At 41.7% G+C, this 21,145-nt stretch overlaps 1 protein-coding gene across 1 annotated transcript; it reads right to left on the reverse strand.

Moving 5' to 3' along the window:
• Window positions 1–83: 83 nt before the first annotated feature.
• On the reverse strand, window positions 84–16,557 carry LOC123070242 (uncharacterized). Its single transcript, XM_044493339.1, has 21 exons — window positions 16,241–16,557; window positions 16,022–16,106; window positions 14,321–14,360; window positions 13,982–14,230; window positions 13,031–13,130; window positions 12,883–12,957; window positions 12,562–12,660; window positions 11,466–11,582; window positions 11,265–11,380; window positions 11,060–11,159; window positions 10,176–10,525; window positions 9,451–9,781; window positions 8,199–8,395; window positions 7,773–7,991; window positions 7,069–7,255; window positions 4,605–4,852; window positions 4,333–4,425; window positions 4,150–4,251; window positions 3,600–3,969; window positions 3,167–3,304; window positions 84–1,112 (listed from the first exon to the last, which is right to left on the reverse strand). The coding sequence occupies exons 1-21, from the start codon at window positions 16,370–16,372 to the stop codon at window positions 378–380; spliced, it is 4,083 nt and encodes a 1,360-aa protein (XP_044349274.1). The 5' UTR covers window positions 16,373–16,557; the 3' UTR covers window positions 84–377.
• Window positions 16,558–21,145: the final 4,588 nt, after the last annotated feature.

The raw sequence follows: 21,145 nt of genomic DNA on the forward strand, positions 1-21,145 counted from the left end.
GCACGAAGTAAAAAAGAAATGGAGGAGTACTATATACAAACTGGTCACACGACAGGAACTCAGAGGCACATCAACATGCGGCATTGGCATCCAAACACGATTAACTCATCTTACAAAACTTCAATTGCGACATCTCGACAAATCACAAACATGATATGACAAATCACAGAAGGCTTGGGCTATGGCTGCAGTCACGGTATAGTTCTCTTCCTGACGAGAACAGCAGATGTACATGGCTACTCACATGCTGCTCGTCGTCTTTTGAGCACTACATATAACAAATATCTATACCAATGGAAAAAATTACAGTGGGACAAAGGAATCAGCACACATAAAAAAAATGGCACACTGCTATGAGAACTGAATCAGAAATATTTTTATACAGCAGAAATACTGGGTGTAGGTGATGGCGACACCTCTGTTGAAGGTGGTTTATCCTGTGTCTCTGGTTCCTTGGAAGAAGGTGCATCATTTGTAGAATCACTGGGAGTAACAGCAAGTGCATCAGTGCCACTGGAATCAGCTGCTGGGGCAGGAGCTGGAGCAGCAGCAGCGTCAGGACTGCTATTTGTTGGGTCTGGAACCGGAGCTTCTGTAGCTTCCCCAGTACCAGGGGCTGCAGTAGCTTCGGCATTGCTGGTAGCTGCTGTAGCCTCCACATTGTCAGGAGCTGTTGTAGCCTCTGATGGCTTTACCTCATCGGTGCTCTGTGCCGGAGCAGGAGGGGCTTGAGCCATGGGGGCACCTTGTGCCACGGGAGTACCTTGGGCCATTGGGGTGCTTTGATTCATGGGAGTACCTTGAGCCATTGGGGTGCCTTGATTCATAGGAGCACCTGCATTTGGGGTCTGTGCGGCATTAGGAAGCCCAGGTTTTGCAGCAGCCTTTTTAATAATGATGGGAGGTGCAGATAGAGGCGGCATTCCAGGAGGCAGTATTTCAATTGGTGGCTTTTTCTCAGTTTCTCCCAAACTAGTGAGCTTCGGGTCCTCAAGAGAAGCCAAGAACGCTGCTGCAGCATCGGTTTTTACGGTTGGTGTGTGATCCAGCTCCTTTTGTAGCATCTTGTTCCATGTTATGACTGAGCTCCTTAATGATGGACGACCATGGGCCTAGAGAGAGGAAAATCCTTGTAAGAACTTCATAATCATACTAATTGTAGATCAGTCGGCAAAGTGAAAAAGGAGACATCATCTTTAGGGGAACCAGCAGCAGCACAATGCATTGACAGGATACCATTTATTATAGACAATCGCAATGGTTAGCTATCTCAAGAGCAATGACGTCACTAGCAATCATACAAGTTCTTTGCACGAATTATAAACCCAACCTCTGGCCACAATGCTTCTTAATATTATTATTTTTTTGGAGGACGAACCAGTGCTTCATAATAGATGGACTGATCTGATGCTAGGTGAAACTTGAAACTGCAAGGAAGTGCATCAACTCCATTCTTTTTAATCATTTAGCATGCATTCTGAATATACAGAAATCAATTGAGGAGAATAGGGTATTAAGGGTGGGAGAGGAAGAACAAGTCATATAGCCAAACGCATCTGGCTCATGAAAAGGAGATCCTAGGAGCAGGCAAGAGCAGGGGCAGAAAAACAACTAGAATGGAGGAGCGGGCTCTCCGTAAATACTCACAGATCAAAACAAATCTGTCCAGAGGAGATGGGCCAACTTACCTGCAAATGCCATAAGCCATCTCTGACCCCGTACCGGTTCATTTGATATATCATTTCTAATCTTTTCTAGCCCCCTCTCATGTACGACACTGAATCAACTTAGAGACGATGACGATGGTGAGCACAAGTGCCGCCTATTCCTACCGGCATGAGTTCATGCGACGACGGCTAGTACCAGTGACTATCGGCGACAGCCTTCTGCACCGCGTATAACCACATACTCTGTTCCTCGCATGAGGCCGCTACACCCCCAAACCCTAATCCGTATGACGCCCCAAAAAAACTGATCCATGTTGCTGCACAGCCCTTCTAATGTCTTCCCTTTGCAAGATCCATGGAGGTGAACTGAATGTGTGCCCAGATCCAATTTTGTGTCACACCATGTGCCCGAATGCATTACATTGTGTGTGTGTGATTCCTTGCATTGAACGAATGTAATTCATGCAATTTGGATCTCTGTTGTGGACTGTAAGCAACCACTTGGTGTTAAACTGAAGCAAATCAGGCTTGATCATTGAAAATTGTTGGCTCTTCTGTACGTGTATGCCTAGATGAATTACTAACAGTGTGTCTGGCTCTGGCAACAATTGGGAAGGGGAATGGGAGTTTAGAGGGAATCGTATTGAGATTAGACATGGTGTGTCAGGTTTTTTTTTCAAACCATTGTTTGGTATGTAACAGAAATTACGTGTGGGAATTTGAGGGAGAACTTCATCCCCCTTTTTTGGTTAGTGGGAATTGATGAGGAATTAGATAGGGGACGATAACATAAGTTGTGATGAAGGTCCAAGATGAATCACTAAAACAATTTCCACCCCCTCCCCTGTTATTTAAACTGTGGGAGTTGCATTCTCAACTCCAATACCTAATCCCTCCTCAATTACCATTCCCTCTAACCATACATAGATTTAAAGCCTGTATCCTTCAATTTCCATCCCTAACTCTAACTACCCCCAACCAAACATGTAACAGTATATGGACTAGATATTGTTGCACATTCCAACCAGGACATACCTGAAAGCTTGTTGACCGTAAAATGTGCGTATACACAAGCATTATGTAGTGCAATCACAGTGCAAAGTATACCATGTTCACTGAGGTATGAGGGACGCTATATTTTTGTCCATTGAAATGCATAAGGCATCAAACGACATAAGAAAAATTTATAAGATAGCCAGCAATTGCGCATCCTTTTAGTCCCAGGTGTTGGAACCAAAGAGTATTATTGTCTATTTATTCCCAAACCACCATTTCAGTGTTTTTGGAGCCAACTAGTAGCTGAATGCTTTTATCAGATAGATTCAAATCCTCGGTGGATCAAGAGCAGAGAGCTGCAAAAACAATGATCTGGATACCTACCAAATAGGCCATACGCATGACCAACTTATTTTCTTAGCAATTGGATCTAAAGATTATGGATGGCTTATATGATTGGTTGACACCAGTGCTCTTCGAATGGAATTCAATATAAAACTTACTTGAGCATGTAAAACGGCCTCAGCCAGCATTCCTGTGTCTTGCCATGCTTTCTCCATGAGGGCATTATCACCCAGAACTGCAGCTGCAAATGCTGCTTCACGTCCATGGCCAGCTGTGATCAAATTGGACACTAAACCCTAAAAAAGTGCAACAGTATTAGCAATTGCCCCGAAGAAACTCTAACATGTGCAAATCATCATAAACGAAACATAACACGTCAACAAACAAGAACAGCAGGTCTTAGCATGCATGCATGAACAAGGTGTCTTGCCATATTGCAGAAACAATTGTCAATAGTAGGCATGTGGTCTATGGTGTACTACTGTACTCCATAATCATGACATTCCATAACTGTCATTATGGATGGTAATCACCATTATGGCCAAGAACCGAGTTCTAACAGTAAAATATTATTAGGTCAAAGTAACATACCGATAGTCTAGTAAGTTCCCCATGGTTTGCAAGACGGAGTGCCAGGCCTCGTAAGGTTTGCCCATGCAGAGCTCCCTTTACAGAAGCTGCTGCAGCTAATCTCTTCAGAACTTCACGAGCTATTTCAGCCTGGCCGGTGGCATCTGCGGCATCAATAAGGTCAAAAAACTCCTTGACAAATTTCACTATTCCCTGCACGGCATCTGCAAGACTTTCTTGCTTAGCCTGCTTAGCTACTGCCAAATTGAGAATCTGCGTAACATCTGTAGCAGTAGTTTCTTGTCCCACGTCTCGGCTATTGCTCATTGTCAGCAGACATGCAAGTGCTCTTTTCAAGTCCTTGCTTTGCATTGCAAGATCGAATTCCAACCTGAGAAATATCAGCACAAATTTTAACTCATGAAAATAGTGAGGATTTATCTATCAATATCAACAGATATACTTGACTCAAAACATGATAATACAGTTAAATAAAGAGAAACACATGAATATGATGCGATGCTATAACGATATCTGATGACAGAACAATCAAGGCGGCAAGAATTCTCGCCTCTTGGATATTCCAGGTAAATGAAGTGCTTCAGTAGCATAGCCCATTCCAAGCATAAATTGAGCAAGGTCATCATGGTGCTCTCGGCCAAGTCTAGTAGCCCTGCATGATTGGTTTTAAGTTGTCATTCCTACCGCTTGCATAAGTAGACAAAATGCAACACTCTAAAGCATAAACACATACCATTTGACAGCACTAACTGGATCACCATATGCTGCAAGGCACCGACATCTAATACCGGGATGGCTGAGAGACAAGGCATGTGCACACATATACCTTGTAGAAATATTTGAAGTGTCAGAATTGCATCAAAATCAGCATCTCAGATATCACCAGAACAACTAAAAATAAGAACTTAGGCTTATTTGAGTGAATTTTATTTCCATTTCCACCAGCACTCCCTTGTGCATAAAGGATCAAGGAACTGCTCATGATGTCCTTAGAATATGTATTACCTGTCAACAAGCCACAGAACTCCATCTCTGACACCAACCAGGACAAGTGGCCCAATAGGTCTTTTCTGCTCAGGAGGAAAGCGAGTTACTGCAACCGATACCCCTCCTCCAGCAACAGCCACTTCAGAATATCTTCTATCATCCAATTCTTTCAGAAATACTGAATCATCCCCATTTAATTTGGATTGCTTCGGCACTATAAACGGTGGTATTGACGGAGCATGCTGAAAGGAGGCTAAACGAACAACCTGGAAAATTACAAGGTATAGGCTGTAATCAACAACAGCACATAATACTACCTAGTATATGTAAAAAGGAGCATGGAGATGAAAGCTGTACAGGTAAAGAGAAGTCGCATAACACAGTGAAGTACATCAAAATGACGTAGATTACAAAAATGGCTACTATTAACCCTGGCTTCCAATAACATTTAGGGTGTGTTTGGTAGCCCGAATGGTCTCAGATATTCCCTACCCAGCCCACTGCTTGCTGTTTGGTAGGGTGTATGGGCTCTCCTCAGCCATGCCCATCTCATGCGAAAAAGGGCCTCAGCCAAGCTCGCTTGCAAACTCGTGGTGGGAGGGTTCGCTCCTCGTCTATGCTCTATTGGACCCCCAGAAAAATCTCCCCGTAACCCACCGGTGCCCTCCCCAGCCCATCACGCACGAGGACGAGGGCTACCCTCCCGAAATGAACCCCCCTTGACCTAGTCGCCACTCTCAACCCCTCGCGGCGAAGGCGACTAAGGAAAGCGCAGCCACCGGAGCCCCTTCACTGCCTCGCGTCACCACCTAGATCCCAGCATCACCGCTGCCGCTGCGCCCATCCCCACCACCGCCCCAGTTCGCTGGAGTTCCCCGCCTCCCCGCGCAGTCTCCTCCCCTCTGAGCTCCTGCCTACTCCGGCGACTAACCACGCCGTGCGCCTCATCCTCCTCCTCATCTTCTCCACCGCAACCAAGCACCGTGGGTAGCCATCCAAATTGAACCGCCACAGTACTACACCGTTCTCCAACAGCACCGGCGGCCGCCATCCAAGTCAAGCCACTCTTCGTTCTTCACCAGCGCCGCAGTCCTCCACCGTCCGCTGTTGGTGCCGCCGGCCTCCTCCCGCTGCTCGCCGGAGCTCGACCTCCCTGCCTCACTCAGCTCTCGAGGAAGAAGAAGACTAGAGGAAGGAGATGGACACAAAGACACAGGTAGTTTTGCCCGGCGCACGTACGCCGCCGGCCGCACGAACGGCCGCTTGTATTTCCCTGAGCACGAACTCAACCCGCAGACTACAACGAGTACACAGAGGGCCTTTTGTACCCAAGCTACACATCAGGCAAGCACGCATGCATCCACCGCAGCCAGAGCTAACTACATGCACGGGTGTGGGCAGGAGCGAGTGGGTCGGAGCCCAGCGTTGCCCGGGTATAAAGAGGCTGCGGTGGCGCGGCGTGGCTCGGCGGAGAGAAGGCCAAGCTCCTGGACACGCCGGATCGGTCGCGTTGATCGCGTCGGAGCGCGATCGTGGGGCGAGCTGGAGACGTGCAGAGCGTGGCGAATGAGGCGCGGCGGCGAGCTGGGCGCGGCCGGTGCGTGTTATGGGTGCGCACTGGACGCGTCGGGCGCGTCGGGACCGCCTGCAGGTGTGGTGAGGCCGCGACCCGGCTGGTTTTGCCGGTGTCTGGAGGCCCTTGGAGCAAGTAGCCATGCTTCTAGGCGTCGCTCACGCACATAGTGCTACCGCGTGCAGCCAAGAGCTGAATAACTAACATGTCAAACTACTTCAGTCGATTGTAACTCCTGGTTGGTTAGCACGCTTTCTATTCCCAATTTGTGATTGTAGAAATTGATAATCAAGAATCTGAATATTTATACTTGAAACCTTCGTATAAAGAGCACTGCAATACAAGTTGTTGGTTAGTGGTTACTGTTCTGTACATATGGTTCTTGTACACCATGCATCTAGTTTGTTTCAAGAGAATGCAAATGTTTTTGTGATGACCCACGTATGAAACACTCCTTTGAATATGCAGTTTTTGTTACTAATTAGTTTTTCTAGAGAAAGCAAGTGGTCCTGTTATCACTTAACCATTGATAAAACAGTAGGGGAACTCATTACCAGGTATAGAAGAAATCATCATTCAATTGTGCACACAAATTTTATTCATCGTGTTTCCTAACTATTGTGGTATCCTCACCACTTTAAGGAGGAGGTAACCACATCTGCCTTAGATACAGGCTACCAAACAAAGTCTCAGCACATTATGTCTCAAGAGATACAGGCTACCAAACAAAGTCTCAGCACATACAGGCAACCAACAACTGCAGTTGTATGTACTAAGCATGTCTCATGGGAGGATAGCATGCTAGGGTCATGCAGGGTACCAAACGCACCCTTAGTGAACAAGGAAGAAAACAAGCTAATAGAGTAAAAAAAAGGTTACTAACAGCATTCAACATACACAAATACGCACCTGCAACATAGGAGGTCTTAATGATATTTTTTCACTTGCTGTGACCTGGGGACCTTCGACTGTGATAAGAGCCAAATCTCCATGGTCTGCAACTGCTCGACCCTGGGCTTCTCTTGCTTTCATTTCTTCTTTCCTCTTTTTTGTCTCAATATCAATGGCAGCAACTCCAGCATCAACAAAAACGCACCTGCAAAATATTGTTCAAAAGTTCAAAAGAGAAAGATGTCCCATGTGCTATCAATGCTTTTTTTCCGAGGCAGGAGTGCTGTCAAAGCATGAAAACGCCATTTGCTGGCAAAATTTTACCTCTGGCAAAATTTTACCTAGACCAGAAATCCATTTTACCCACAACAAAAATTTCAAAATAATAGCACTTCAAAATTTAAACTTAAACAGAACTAATATATAAGTAGCTGCCTTCTCAATATCCTACCACTGCCACTTTCTACGCCATTGGATGTAAATTATAATACAATACAACTTCATGACTGTAAAATGGTCTTCAGAATTTATTGGACAACATAACGTGAATCACGCAAGGAGTCATAAGCTTCCTACAGCACTTTTTCTATTTACCATATTGCATTGCACACCAATCAAGAGTTTCAAACAGACTCAACGGCATAAATTGGGCACACATGATAATGGAAATATTGGGGGCACTAAATGAACTATTTGGACTGTATGCAAAAGGGTTAACTTACTCGATGGTTGTTGGTGTAGCCACAAACAACTGTCTACGATGCCAAACAGCACCAGTAGCAGAAGGAATTGAAACATCCCCGAGATACCTAAACTGGGGTCGCAGGGAAGAAATTACAATGTACTGCTGATAAGCAAATGCACAATATTCAACAGTTTGGTCCCACACGGTCCATTCAGGTTGTGCAAGTAAGCCGCTTACGGGCTGATAGGTCTCCCAGCTGCACCAACCAAATGTAGTTAAGTAAGCAGTTTTAGGGTAACACCGTAACACAAACATTAGCTTCAAAATATCATGGGTATAGGAAAGAAAAAAGTTAGATAAATTAATACAAGTAATAATACATAGCATAGGATCATTCCGCATTCGCCAATAAATAAACTTTCTGGATATGCAGAAAGCATGAAATACCTAGGTGCATACATACCTGTATAACTGGAAATTTTGGGGCGGCCCTTCTCTGGAGGAAAATGGGTCATCCGAAGCAAAAGATGATCCACTTCCTCCGAAGCCTGATAGGGGCATTGATTGAACAGTTGATATAGCAGTGGCCGTCAAAGGACTGATTCTACGAGATGTTCGGTATGTAACACCAAGCAGAGCACCACCATGCAAGCCAACGACCTGCAAGAACAGAACCATAAATCTCTTGAAACTACTAAGAGTAACACGCTAAACTAAACCTCTTTGGAATGCAGGATTCAAAATTTCTAGAAACAGGGATAGGAATTGATATGCCATGACTTGGTCAATCCTACAGGAAACGAAAACTGCAAACACGGCACTCTCGATGCTCAACAGGATTTTCGCAGGAATTCCACAAGAGAGAAGGTGCATCCAGGAATGAAGGGAAAATTCAATTAGGTCAAACCTCTCACTATGAAAATCTATAGAACTGGGGCGCGGGAAAGCAATCCGTAGGAGTTTGTCAGTCTTATGATCCAAATGGCCTCTAATGAAAAAATTCCTATAGATTGAAATTCCACAAAAGTACTATGAAAATCTTTCTCTCACAAGGAGCCCAAAAGAAACATCAGAAAGTTAAGATTCCTTTAACTGGTCAACCAAGGGTATGAGGTGGAAGTAAGAACACGCAACCATGCGAACATCTAAAAGCATTGCATACCAACTTATGTTTCAGCTATGATGTATGCAAGACAGCTACAACACGGTATTACAGCACAGGCATTTCCTGAACAATGGCAACGCCAACAGATTTTTAAAATAAGTAATCAGTACAATTAACCAAGCATAATATGATCAGAAATAAATCTCATATTGTATTTTGTATGGTAAAGATCAATAACATTAACTGGACTAAAAACATTTCAGCCCAGAAAAGAGAAAATGGACCTTTTTATATCAAATAAATACAAAATTATAGCTCTATTACGCCCAAAAAGAACATTACTGCATCATGTCAAAATGTGGCCAAATATTTGTTTCGACAATGTTTGATTGTAACTAAGCTACTTAGGATGGACTTTTCCAGCATGTATCAGGCATTTTACGATGGTTTTCTATAAGTGACACCGATGATCTCTGCATTTCCATCAAGAAACAACCACAAAAGTAAACAGATATAATCACTGTCTTCCGATCAAACTGGCATATTGAAAGGAAAGGAAAGATTCTCCATTAAGTTCATAAAGAATATATCACAAATGACAATTACTAACCGGTTCACTACGGCCATCAATGGATCTCTGCAGAACATGAGCAGTTCCATCATCTAACAAAATGCGAACTTGCACTGTGGCTGAAGAAGCAGCACTAGCAGCTGCAGCTGCTGCTTGAGCTGCTGCTGCAGCAGCTTCTTTTGCCTTTTTAGAGGAGCCACCTTTCACAATAAGTGGCATCCTTGGAGCCAATGCACTCTCGACCAAAGCATATCTGTCGCGACAGCTGTCCCACGCGAAAAGTTTTCCCGTGCCTGAATCAACAACTGACCAATCACTAGCTTTGTACACAACGAATGAAGGAATGTCTGGCCATACAACTGCAACATACCTGCATATAAGTAAATATTTTGTTTTAGAAATTTATTTGAAATCACAAGATATATCTACAGAGCAACTAGCTATAGCTTACACGAGCGCCGCAAAACATTAGGACATGGCAAAACAGATTAGACATCGCAAACATTGACTTCTAAATTTTCACAGATTGCAACGAATAAGTCACAGCACATAACGGGCGAAATAACTACCATTTAACACTAAACCTCTCACACACAGTGTATAATGCAATAGTATCCAGAAAATAAAGACTAGAAAGTATTCAGCTAGGGACCATGTGTACTGCAGCCAACAAGAGATTCATGAAATAGAAAAACCGAGTGTGTTGTTGTCTCTATCTTTTGTAGTAGTCAAGTGCTAGGTGATAAGATGGCAGAAACACTTACTTTCCAGAACTGCTAGCTGAAAGAATTGAATACGAATCATGAGGAGCGGGCGTGCTGATATGCTTCTTGCTTTGCTTTACTATGAGCTGGTCTATAGATTCATTCCTTGATCTTCCTGTTTCAGATGCACTTCCCAGGGACGGGTTTGCTGTGTTTGAAAATTGGAAATTCAGCAACTTAAGTTCTCTTTCAACAATGTAAACAGCAGAGTGTTCCTTGCTTTCTGTCAGTGCTGGTAGGGGAGCAACAGCCGGTAGTGCTCTTGGATCAAACTCACTTAAAATAATACCGATATTTGTTCCAGTAGCAACAAGATGCGGTTGCAAGGGATGTGCCACCATGCAGTAAACCTAGAGTAGTCACAAATTTCAGTCTATGTTAGCATGTTTGACAAAATGTACCATGGTGGCTTATCTTTAAATGGAAATCAGCATTCCTTCAGCGACATGGAGTACCGTGAACCAGAATTTCTTTTTGGTATTATGTATATTCAAGTTATCTTCCACTGATGCATCATAATTCTCTTTCCATTTTTAAGTCCAGAACAATGTGGAGTACGGCCTTTGCAAACTGCATCATCCACAGGTCACTCGGGGTATACATTTAACACTTAAAAAATTAATGGATAAAGAACGCTAACAACATGAGTACATGACAGGTGATTGTTGTGAGCTTTACGCTCTGGCTGTGTGTCGCATTTTTAGTTACAACGCACATGCCTAGATCTGTAGCACTACAGTAACTAAAGCAGGGAGAACATGAAAAAGAAACAAATATTTACACAATATTGTACTGTTATCAGATAAAAGTCAGAAAAGACAACAGCTTGACCTGAAATGAAAAAAATAAAATTTTCTGTTAAAGGAATCAGTCCAGAAGCATACCCTCAGTTTCTTATGCTGTGCAAGGGCTTGTGGAGGAACAAGCGAGGACAATTCACAGAGTGGTCTTGTCAAAGCAGAATAGGTCGGATGTTCTATGGCCCTGTAGCAACACAGAATGCAAAATTATGCACGAGTTTTTTTTTCTTGTCATCAATACAGAATATCTACAATCTGATTTTTGTTCCAAACAGGCAAAAAAATATACCAAATATGGGAGTCCTTGACACAAGTCAGAATATCAAGGTTTGGTGCACGAGGGTGGCACCAAGATGCAACACTATGGCAGGCAAGTTTAGGTACTGGTTTAATGCGCCTTATTTCCTGCACAGCAAATATGCTACTCAATAATATCTTTATAGAATACTAACAAAACATACAGTTACATGGAAATACTGAATGTGCATACCTTGAATGTAACTGTATCCCATATGGCTAAAGTTTTATCAGCCCCTATTGTAATGAGCTGTGGAGCACTTCCCATTACCCTTGAAAGTTCAACCGCAACCACCCCTCCATCGTGAGCCTTCAAAAAGATACCCATAAAAAAGAAGCCAGTATTAAACAACCCATATGCTAAATTGCTTACTGATGTTATTTACTGTTAAGAGTTAATATTGTCATATACTCCCTCCATTCCTTTATATAAGGTGTATTTATTTTTTGATCAAATTTCAGAATGTAAGGTGCATTTCTTTTAATTTCTCACAATTCCCTTGTTAGCCCTCCAGAAAAAGGAAAGTATCTCTCTCCTGATTGTTTGTATCTCTCATTGTAGCAAAATAAGGAAACTATCTCTACGTCGATTGCATGTATGTCTTACTTTCCTGAACTAACTCATTTACTTGCCACTAACCAATAAATTTGCCAAGGTTACTTTCGTCCTAGCACGTCTATAATTGTGTGCCTTGAGCACCGTGCCAAAAATAATACACCTTAAATAAAGGAACGGAGGGAGTACCAAACAGATGCATGGAACAAGAAGTCAATTTGAGTTTGGCAAAATGTATTAGGATAATCCTTGTATCCTGTAGTAGCAGACTAGCAGCCCTTTTAGGATATTTTGGTCTTGGGTGACTTAGTAGTTAAGGAAGATGCATGGAACAAGAAGTCAATTTGAGTTTGGCAAAATGTATTAGGATAATCCTTGTATCCTGTAGTAGCAGACTAGCAGCCCTTTTAGGATATTTTGGTCTTGGGTGACTTAGTAGTTAAGGAAGATCAGAGTGAGCTGTAATAGCTAGCTGTAGCAGGTCTATTGCTGTAGCACCTCCCCTACAGCCTATATAAGAAGCAGGCACCCCATATGTAAAATGTAAGCTTGTAGCAATTAAGATATCTAATAAAGCTTCCCACTAGTAGTAGTTCTTTGTGTGTGTGAAACACATCTCTTTTAGAGTCCTGGGTGAGAGCTAGAGAAGCTAGTGATTCTAACATTTACATGGTTTACATAAATATTCTGCATTTTGGGAAAACAGAAATAAATAAATGTTTAAAAATGATACCTTCAAACTAATCTTAGGTACAAGTTCCCGAGAGTCATGGATATGATCAGCGCTCCATAATACCAGCAGGCCATCACTACCACCAGAAACTAAATGTACCTGAAGCCACACATGGTTATTGATTAGTAAATATATAATGGTACCTTACGGGTCAACAGTACCATGCGGAAAATGAAAATGCTGCAGAAACTAAAAACAATGAAATAGCAGATAAGTACAACAAACAACACACGCAGATAGCATATGGACATAATAGTCAACAGGGGTAAATCTGATGACCAAACAGAAGCCTAAAACAAAACACACTATGCAAAAATTTACCTCGCCGGCTGCAGACATGAATGTCATTAAGCAAGATATTGCTCCTTTATGTCCACCAGTATACCTTCGCACAAGCTGCAAGGACCAAACTGCTAGGTTTGAAATGTAGTTACGGAGAAACAGAGGGGGCAGGTATAAGATGTGTAACCTTCCATGTCATCATTGAGAGAACTCTGATCACACCATCGGATGCCCCGAATGCAACAAGAGGGGCATCACTAGAAGATGACCTGGAGAGGAACTCCATACTGCAAAAGCACAAACATGCTCTTAGTCAACATCTAGCACTAGTCTAAAGTTTGAAAGTACTTGCTGTTCAGTAGATGTATGTTGAATTGGGTTTTCAAGATGGGTAAATAACATAAGCCAAGCTGTTTGTAGCTCTTAATCCTGTACTGAACTTGGCGGTGATTGATTCATTTTCTTACGTATTCCTTCCATTCCTAAATATAAGTCTTTCCAGAGATTCCAATGCGGACTACATACGGAGCAAAATTGAATCTACACTCTAAAATATGTCTATATATATCCGTATGTAGCCCCTATTGAAATCTCTAAAAGTCTTATATTTAGAAAGGGGGGGAGTATATGGTCTAAATATACCATGACATGCAGCAGCACCAATAAAAAAACATAAGGTTGATGAATGTAGCATTTCAGCTCAGTTCAAGTCCAGGCTCCAGTTACAGAATAATGCTAAAATGTTGGAACCAATACCAAATGCAGATGTATTTGTTAATATCAACAAAACACATGTAATTAGGATTTAAGAACAAATATGATGTTGTGAAAACTAAGAATACAATGCCTGCCTATTATGATCAATTATTATTACTTCCAGTAAACATTAAAGATCCATGGATGCTCAGCTGCCAGAAATGGATCCAACCAGTATAGCCTGTAGACTTTGATGCAGGACAAGTGTCACACATCTAAAATAAGGTTTTCCTATTTTATGCCCTACATCACCAACCCAAAATATTATAAAGAAAACTTAAATCTGGCATTCACATTTGATTTAGGTCCACGTAAACACCATGAATAAATGAAAAGAAATACATATAGATATAAGGATGTATACTCTGCAAAGTAATCATACCATAAAAGAGACTTGTTGTCAAGCTCTTGCTTAGGAACATCGCGGCCACGCATAGTCACCAAGTCCAAAAATATTGCTTTGTTCTCACAACAAATGACAACAAAATGTCTTCCTCTTGTAGATGGTGCAGGTGCACTGAAAGCGGACGATTGTTGATTAACTGCAGTTGGAGCCTCGCTAGCAGCAGAGCAATTGCGCCAATGTTGCCAAAAGCGTACATCGTCATCATAAAAAGAAACCTGCTTTACACTTGAAGTATAACAGTTGTCCCATAGGATGTCAGGTAAAAGATACCATGTAAAAGGGCCATGCGGAAATAAAAAACTTTCAAATCAATACCTTCCGCCTCGGATTGCCTCAGTGGGCTTTCCTTTCGAATCTGCACAGATTTTGACACAGGCCAGAGTAAGCGAAAAGTATATATCTATATAGTATGCTAATTTGCATTCCCATCTTGAAAAGAAGACAAAAAAATAAAGGAAATAACCAAAAACCAAAGTTATAAATAGCAGGATGCCACTAAATGGTATTGATGTACAATTGTCTCATAAAGTTACAAAATAGCAGGCTATAGCCCTGTTATAGCTGTTTGAGCAGGGTGCCGCTATTTGGCATAGCCCGCTATTTTAAACTATGCCAAAAACCATGTATAGCGAAGGTTGAGGGGAATGTTGCGAAGCCAGAAAACAGACTATTGTCATGAGAACTAAATTACAAGCTAGCTTCGACACGGATTAAAACTTAGCCTGCAGTTGAGTTCGGATTGAGGAATTTTTCCAAGTAAGTTTGCAAATTACTTTCGAAATTATACTAGAGATGTTGGTAACATATAAACAATGATAAGAACTTTGGTTCACAAACTATCCACTTGGGGCACAATTTTGCTCTTGAACTATATAGCCACCGAGCAGGCCCCTGAAGGCCTGAACTTTTAATTTCAACTCTCTTCCTTACTGTTGCCATGTGTCACACGTGGACATGCTAACGCACTAGGGCAAACACTCAAAAAGACCTAAATGCCGCTGTTATAGATGATATTTCTGCACTCAAGACACTGCTAATAACCCACCAGGGCTACCTTTGGCTCAAGCTCCATGGCAAATATAACCTATCAGCACAACAATTTGGATTTTATTAGGGTCAAGGTGAAAAGAATTTTGAGATGCTTTGGTCTGGACTTCACAAGTGAATAAGCTCAAAGGATGGAGTATTGAGTTTTTTTGCACCCTATGACTGGACAGTGACTTAGCCGTATTGAGTCAGTTGGTCCACATGTAGCACCACATAAGTGGTGGGACGTAAGCAAGCGAAAGTTCAGAGTTCAGGGACTGGTTCTGTCAGTTTTGTAGTTCAAGGACACAATTGTGATGTGTCTCTCTCACGCACGGCCACCAGACTTACATCCTTGGAGCAGTAGCCGTAGGATTTGGTCTCCTTTTGGCTCGGCTTTCTTTCCTCTGCACATAGTTTCTAGATTTGTCTAGCCTAGATCTCCTTTTGTTTTATTTATTTATTTTTTTGCCAGTTTTCCTTGCACTAAGCCTTATCGGCGTTCTCCTTCTAATACAACATGCGTATTCAAGAAAGAAAATGAGCTATGTATGATAGTTCAAGGACAAAAATATGTATTGGCTCAAAAATACTCCCTCCGTCTCAAAATAAGTGTCTTAACTTTAGTACAATTTTATACTAAAGCTAGTACAAAGTTGAGACACTTATTTTGGGACGGAGGGAGTAGTAAATCTAAAGTCTCTCAAACCCCTCAGTGCAACAATTATCGTTGCTGTTACTTTTTAAGGATGAGTGTGTGAGAATAAATGATATTACATGAAACTAATCCAATAAGTAAACTAGTTCCACACATGCATCATGGCTTCTGGCAATCAGTTAAACACAAGCATTTGAACAATTTAAGTAACAGTGCATTGTGATTCAACAAACGAGAAAACCAGCAAATCTAGCATTACCACTCTAACAGCGCATAACGATCCTATGTCATTCCTAACAAGCTGTTGCAACCAAAATTACTGGAAAGAATACCAGTTTCTCCCTCGGCGAGCTTCTCAAGCTTCACACCAACCAGCCTCCGTTCATCGACGCCACCAGCCTTCAGCTCATAGACCACCTAGCCACCCAACGCCAATAATTCCAAAGCAAGTAGAAATCAATTCGATTGCAAACAGAGCTTGCTAAGCTGGTTTAGCACGCCGATAAGAAATGGGGACGGAAAGTATAAGAGGGCCCAATTCGAGCTGGTACCTGGCGGTGCTCCCAGTCCCAGACCGAGACGCGGTCATTGGCGTCGGCTGTGACGAGCCAGGGGTGAGTGGGGTGGAGCTGGATCTTCACCACCTTGTCGCTCGTCGGCCGGAACGCCCTGAGGCGGAGCATCTCGCCGTGGCCACCGCGTGCGGCGGCGGCGACGTAGCGGGCGAGGGGTGGGTGTAGGCGTGAGCGCGAGAGATCTGGAGATCCGGGGGAAGAGCAGAGGCGATGTGCAGTGTTGTGGTAGCTCGCGGGGGTTGGGAGGACGGGGAGATCTGAGTTGCGACTTGGGACTTGAACGACGGGAGAGAAGACACGGAGGGAGTAAGGTGGGCTTGCTCCCCTTTCGATGGCCTTTTACGGCCTTAATTGTTTGTTTGGGCTTTCTGAGTAGCATTTGATAGGAAACCCTTAAGCCCCAAACATTTCTACTTCTAGATAGTTGCAACCCTACATATTTCTCTATTATTTGAAAAACATATTTTCACTATCATGCAATCATACCACAATTTTATTAATATATTCATGCAACCATGTCCATTAGCAAGTCAGGCATGCCAGTTATATTTACTTGTTTGCATTAGTTTTTGTGCCATCATGGATGGTGTATGATGGGTGCTTGAAGCATACTTATGCAGTTCATGTTTCCCATTTTGTTAGAAAATGGCTAATTGTTATCTATTATATACACTGTGGCATATTTTTTATCAGTTCTTATTGGGGTAGCATATTAATCAAGTGTTGAGCTCTAATTTTGCTGTTTTGAGGATTTCAGGAAATCGTGATGCAAAAAGTTCATAAAAAATAAAACAAACATAGGTGGGGACTTTTTGTGTTGGAAGAAGATCAAGGTGCCAAGTCCCAGTATGGGGCTCACAGGGCTTGCGGGGCTCCCCCGTGGTGGCTCGGGTGCCCGATGGTCTATATATGTTGCGAAACTTTCACCCTAATTATAGTTGATTTTTTCAATGTCACCACTTCGTGCTTCGAGCCGGTCTACGTCTTTAGCCTGATCTGGCACTTTGCTAGAGGGGGGGAATTCCGCATGAGGACACCCTGGACACTGCTCTCTTTTGCCCATTAGTTGATCTGATGTGGCTAAACCTTTGTAACAACCAAACCTGATAATATTCGAGTCTCTGTGCTCAAAGTGCTAGACCTTGAATCAATAGGTAGCACACATAATACATGATGTGATATCAAGAATAAACCACATGTCATAAATATTAAATCATAGATCCATAATTTAAATATTACATACCTACGTAGCTCAAGGTTAGCTTACAAATATAATACAACGGAAAAGCAAAAAAAATATTCATGGAGTCCACCAACACCAGAGGCAAATGTTGAGTATAGACATTGTAACCCTACGTTGTATCACTTATACATCATATAAAATCCTGCAACATGATGAGTTGCACTTGTGTAGGTCAGCACGTTGAATGTACTTGCTGGTCACACAGAATTATAACAGACCTACTTCTATATGCAAGGTATATCAAAAGAATAGGCTAGTGGTTGTTCTGCAGAAAAGCTAATTTTCCCTAATAGCTACATAATAGTCAAATTTTAAATTATCTTGCTACAATTAAATACATATGGTTGAACTGGTCTAATTCCAACATATTCCCATTATTAAGTTTCCCATCAAGTTTTATTAAGGTGTAACATCTGTTAAGATCATCCAACAACTGTAATGGTCTATCTGCTCAATTCGTTTGTAAATCGGGACACGGCTAATCATGATTAGTTTTTATACTCTACAGTGATTTTTGTATTTTACCCACTAGACTCAGCCATAAGATTGAGATGAAGTCTTTCAGAAGCATTCCGCTCCACCCACTAGTAGACGATACACCTACTCAAAAAATATATCCTTATATCTGCTAGCTTTGCCCAGGCGAGGTTCACACAACCTACTCAACTAAGCCAAAACCCATATAGCTAGTGGTTCCGCATGAAAACTACTAGTCACTAAGTCTGTCTGATCTTTTTGAACCTCGGCGGCATTCCACTTACATTCAAAGGGTAGAAACCATGATGTTCTTGAAACCACCCAGCAATACCACTTTCGCCCAGAGTTGAATTACATTTTTAGTTAGTACTCACTTCATTAATAAGTCATCACATAATCTCGATGAATACACAAACCAACCCCGTCTACATAGCATTGCAAGAATACAACTACCATGGTCTACAATATGGCCATACTAAGTTGAATCTCAATAGCAATAACATACTACCACAATATTCATGCACATGTGTATTATTATAATGTCACATAAAACTACATGCATAGAAAAGAATAATAGGATAAAGGATGATCAAGGTGTAACTTGCCTGGTAAGTTTGATGAATATTGTCACACTCATAATTCCTCATAATTCTACTTGTCACACTTCGAACAATCTATGGTAAGTGAAAAGAATCCAAATAAACAATCATACCGTAGAGAAAATCAAAAGAACAAATAAATAATTATGACAAGGTTAAGCGATAACGAAATAAATAGGCTTAATATATAATATAGGTCCTTACGGTGTTATAAGGTAACACGTGAAGGAATCAACTCAAAAGAGTCAACGTATAAAGAATTGTTGCTTTATAAGATTATACTTGAGATAGTATGGAATAGGTCAAAATTGTCTGGAAAATAAACTATATGTTGTTTGACAGTTTGTATATGACATAGGAATTCACTTACAAAAGGAATTAATTGAAAGGGAACACTACAACTCAAGTTATAGTGATATGAAGTTTGAATTGAATTTGAATTCAAATGGGTCAAACATTATTTCAATATGAGTGTATAGAATATTTTTAGCGAGTATTTGATAGAAGTGTCCATAGGCAAAAGGAATCAATTTAATAGGTGACATGGTTAGCAAGATATGATCAAAAGAAGGTTTGAATTCAAATTTGAATTGGTGAAATTTGAAAATGTTTTCAAAATGAAAAAATGGTTCTACATGATTCTCCCGGTCAACATGAAAACACAGGAAAATAATTACACCATCTAGATGTGTAGATTGAGAGGTATAGCAAAAATAAGATTTGAACAAAAATTGATAAAAAGTTTGTCGTGGTAGTGTTTCTGGAAGTGCTACCGTAGCTGATCTGAGACTATGAGATTGTGCCACATATCGCATGTTGATTGGAGCATACCGGTTCATGGTGAATTAAAACGAGTTGTTAGTTTTAAGTGGGTATGAACAGCTGGAGATAGGTCACGTAGGCTAGGATTACGGCTCACCGAAATAGGACGCCGACAAAAATGGGGACGGTTGTGGCGCGGCTCCGATCGAAGTTGTGATACATCTCCGGCGTATCTATAATTTTTATGTTTTCATGCTATTATATTATCAATCTTGTATGCTTTATATGCCATTTTATATCACTTTTGGGAACTAACCTATTAACTCAGTGCCTAGTGCCAGTTCTTGTTTTTGCCCATTTCTTTGTTTTGCAGAAAAACCATACCAAATGACGTCCAAACATGATGAAACTTTACGGTGATTTTTATGGATCAGAAGAGACCATAAAAGCTTCAGGGGAGGGCAGAATATCTACAAGAGAGCCAAAACCTCACACGGCGCACCCCAGGGGGGCTCCACCTGAGCTTGTGGGGCCCTCGAAGCTCCCTTTGACCTAATTCCAACGCTATAAATTCAGAAAAATTCAGGTACCCCAGAGCGAGACCTGAAACAATTTTATCTCCACTGGAAGCCTATGTTCTTCCTCGATCCCATCTAGAGGCCTCCATTGGTACTCTGCTGGAGGGGGAATCGATCATAGAGCTCGTCTACATCTACCTTGCTGCCTCCATGTGAGTAGTTCCCACAGGATCTACGGGTCGATAGCAGTAGCTAGATGACCATCTCTCTCTTTGATCTTCAATACCGTGTTCTCTTCGAAGATCGATTTGATGTAAATCTTTTGCAGTGTGTTTGTTGGGATCTGATGAATTGTGGCCTTGTGGGTTTATGATCAGATTATTCACTAAAAATAATCGAATCTTTTCCGAACTTTATTATGTGTGATTTCTATAGCCTTGTATTTCTCTCTGATCTATCCATCTAGTTTGGCAAATTAGATTCATTTATCTTCAGTGGAAGAGGTGCTTGGTAGTAGGTTCAATCTTGCAGTGTCCTCACTCTGTGACAGGAGGAGTAGCTAGGCACGTATTTTTATTGTTGCTACTAAGGGTAAAACGATGGGGTTCAATCATATCAATTGATTTTATCTTATCTACATTATGTTATCATGCTCCGGGCATTCCGCTGTTTGTTATGAACTTAATACCTTAAGATGCATGTTGGATAGCGGTTGAGTGGTGGAGTAATAGTAGTAGATGCAAATGGATGTTGGTCTACTTGTCTTGGATGTAATGCCTATGTATTGATCATGTCATGCGTCATAACTACGCGTTTTTTTATCAATTGTCCAACAGTAATTTGTTAACTCACTGTTGTTATGCTCATGAGAGAGATGCCTCTAGTGAACACTATGCCCCCCCGGGCCCATCCACTTCATATTTACTAAAACCCTAAAAATACTTGTTGCAATTTATTTAGTTATATTTCCTTTTTATTTTATCTATCTACCATAATAGATTTAATCCTTATAATTGGCGAGAACAAGGGGATTGACAAACCCTCTTGCCTTCCTTGGGTACAAGTATTTGCTTTGTGTGTGTGCAGGTACCGTTTATCTCATTCTCGAGACGTCTCTTATTGGTTTGATAAACATTGGTTCTTACCTGAGGAAAATACTTTCACTACTACACTACATCACCCTCCTCTTCAGGGAGACCCCGATGATATCACAAAGTAGCAAAAGAATTTCTAGCACCGTTATCGAGGAGGCGGAAGTAGTCTCCTGTCAACTTGCCAATTT

The sequence above is a fragment of the Triticum aestivum genome, chromosome 3B (genome assembly GCF_018294505.1).
Source record: "Triticum aestivum cultivar Chinese Spring chromosome 3B, IWGSC CS RefSeq v2.1, whole genome shotgun sequence".
Taxonomy (NCBI): domain Eukaryota; kingdom Viridiplantae; phylum Streptophyta; class Magnoliopsida; order Poales; family Poaceae; genus Triticum; species Triticum aestivum.